This window comes from Propithecus coquereli, unplaced genomic scaffold (assembly GCF_000956105.1).
Source record: "Propithecus coquereli isolate 6110/MARCELLA unplaced genomic scaffold, Pcoq_1.0 Scaffold5, whole genome shotgun sequence".
NCBI classification, from domain to species: Eukaryota; Metazoa; Chordata; class Mammalia; order Primates; family Indriidae; genus Propithecus; species Propithecus coquereli.
The window spans coordinates 17227575-17229071 of NW_012150840.1; the positions used below are offsets into that span (position 1 = coordinate 17227575).

Here is a 1497-nt window from a genome sequence, read left to right on the forward strand (position 1 = left end):
TCTCCAGCGCAATTTTGCATATAATTAAATTTGTCCAATATAATTATTATTCATTTGCTTTTCAAATGTGTTCTGGTTTCATTAAACATCTGGACTTCCCCAATACATTGAAAGCTATCCCAGGGAAAGGCTTTCCACTATGTATGCCTTGTACAAACCAAAGAAGCTGGTGTAATCAGCATACCTGGTAAATATCCAATAATACACCCTGATGTAATCTCTCTGACCTCAGGGCCCACTGCTTCCTCTTGGGTACTATACTCCAGTTCCAGTGACCTCATTGCTATTCTTCCATCAGCTAAGCATGCTCCTGCATTGTGATCTTTCCACAGACGCTTCTTTCTCCAAATGGCTAACTCACTCAGCTTCTTCGAGTCTTTGCTAAGATGTCTTCTTCCCTTCCCAAGGAGGCTTACACCCTGACCACCCTATTTAATACTGTCATCTGCCTGCCCACAGGGCATTCTCAATTCCCCATATATATCCTGCTCTATTTTTTCCATAACACTTAACACATTCAAATATACTACATAATTTATTTATTTATTATGTTTGTCTGATTCTTGCCCCACTAGAATGTAAGCTCCACAAGGACAGGGATGTTTGTGTTTTGTTCACTGATGTATCTTAAGCCACTAGAAGAGTGCATTAAACTCAAATGTATGTTTAAGGTAAGAACAACAATTAACATATTTTACAATTTGGTATCTACTATTTAATCTATGGCATATCTACCAAGTGAAGGTTAACACAATAAGGACAAGACAATTTTCCCTAACAAAATACATAAGCCCTAGTCTCACATGACAGAGACCTTAAGTCTAATGAGAGACTAGTCTGTGCTCTGTAACAAGACGTACCCAATTTTGGCTGGCATGTAGAGCATCAAAGGCACCACTGGAGAATCTTCATTTCCATAGATGATGAAGCCCATCTCTTTCAGGCGTCTCCTGAAATATCTGGTATTTTCAGCTAACTGCTGCACACATTCTTTGCCTGGAAAATCATGGGGAGAGAAAACGAAATAATGCTAATGAAAAAGGAATGGAAAAAATACAGCAATCTCCTCTATCTCCATTCTGTCTAATCAGTCCTATGTTTCATTTCTTCCATTTCAACATATTTTTGCACAGTAAATTGTATGGTATATAAATATAAATAAAGACATCTCACTTTATATTCTGTCATTCTAGCTGTTAATAGATTTCATAGTAATATAAAAAATAAATTTAATAACTAATACTTCAGTGGCACATTAGCATCTTCAAAGGATTTCAGCCATACCACCTCATTGAGCACTCCACATATACCTTGACAGTAGGTAGGATATTTATTATTATCTTCATTTTATAGGATAGGAGAGTCTCACAAAGGTGGTGACTTGCCTACAGTCACATAGTATTAAATGGCAGAGCTGAGACTAGAATCTAGGTCTCCCAACTTCATTCATTCCAACAAACTGTGCTGCAAATAATTTTACATATAAGTCCAGAGATA

At 36.9% G+C, this 1497-nt stretch overlaps 1 protein-coding gene across 1 annotated transcript in view; it reads right to left on the bottom strand.

Moving 5' to 3' along the window:
- Positions 1-1497, bottom strand: part of SPTLC2 (serine palmitoyltransferase, long chain base subunit 2) — a 110821-nt gene that overhangs the window by 9331 nt on the left and 99993 nt on the right. Inside the window, exon 9 of the mRNA XM_012656060.1 lies at positions 861-1030. Within this exon, the coding sequence (XP_012511514.1) occupies positions 861-1030 (170 nt within the window). The remainder of the gene's footprint in view (positions 1-860; positions 1031-1497) is intronic.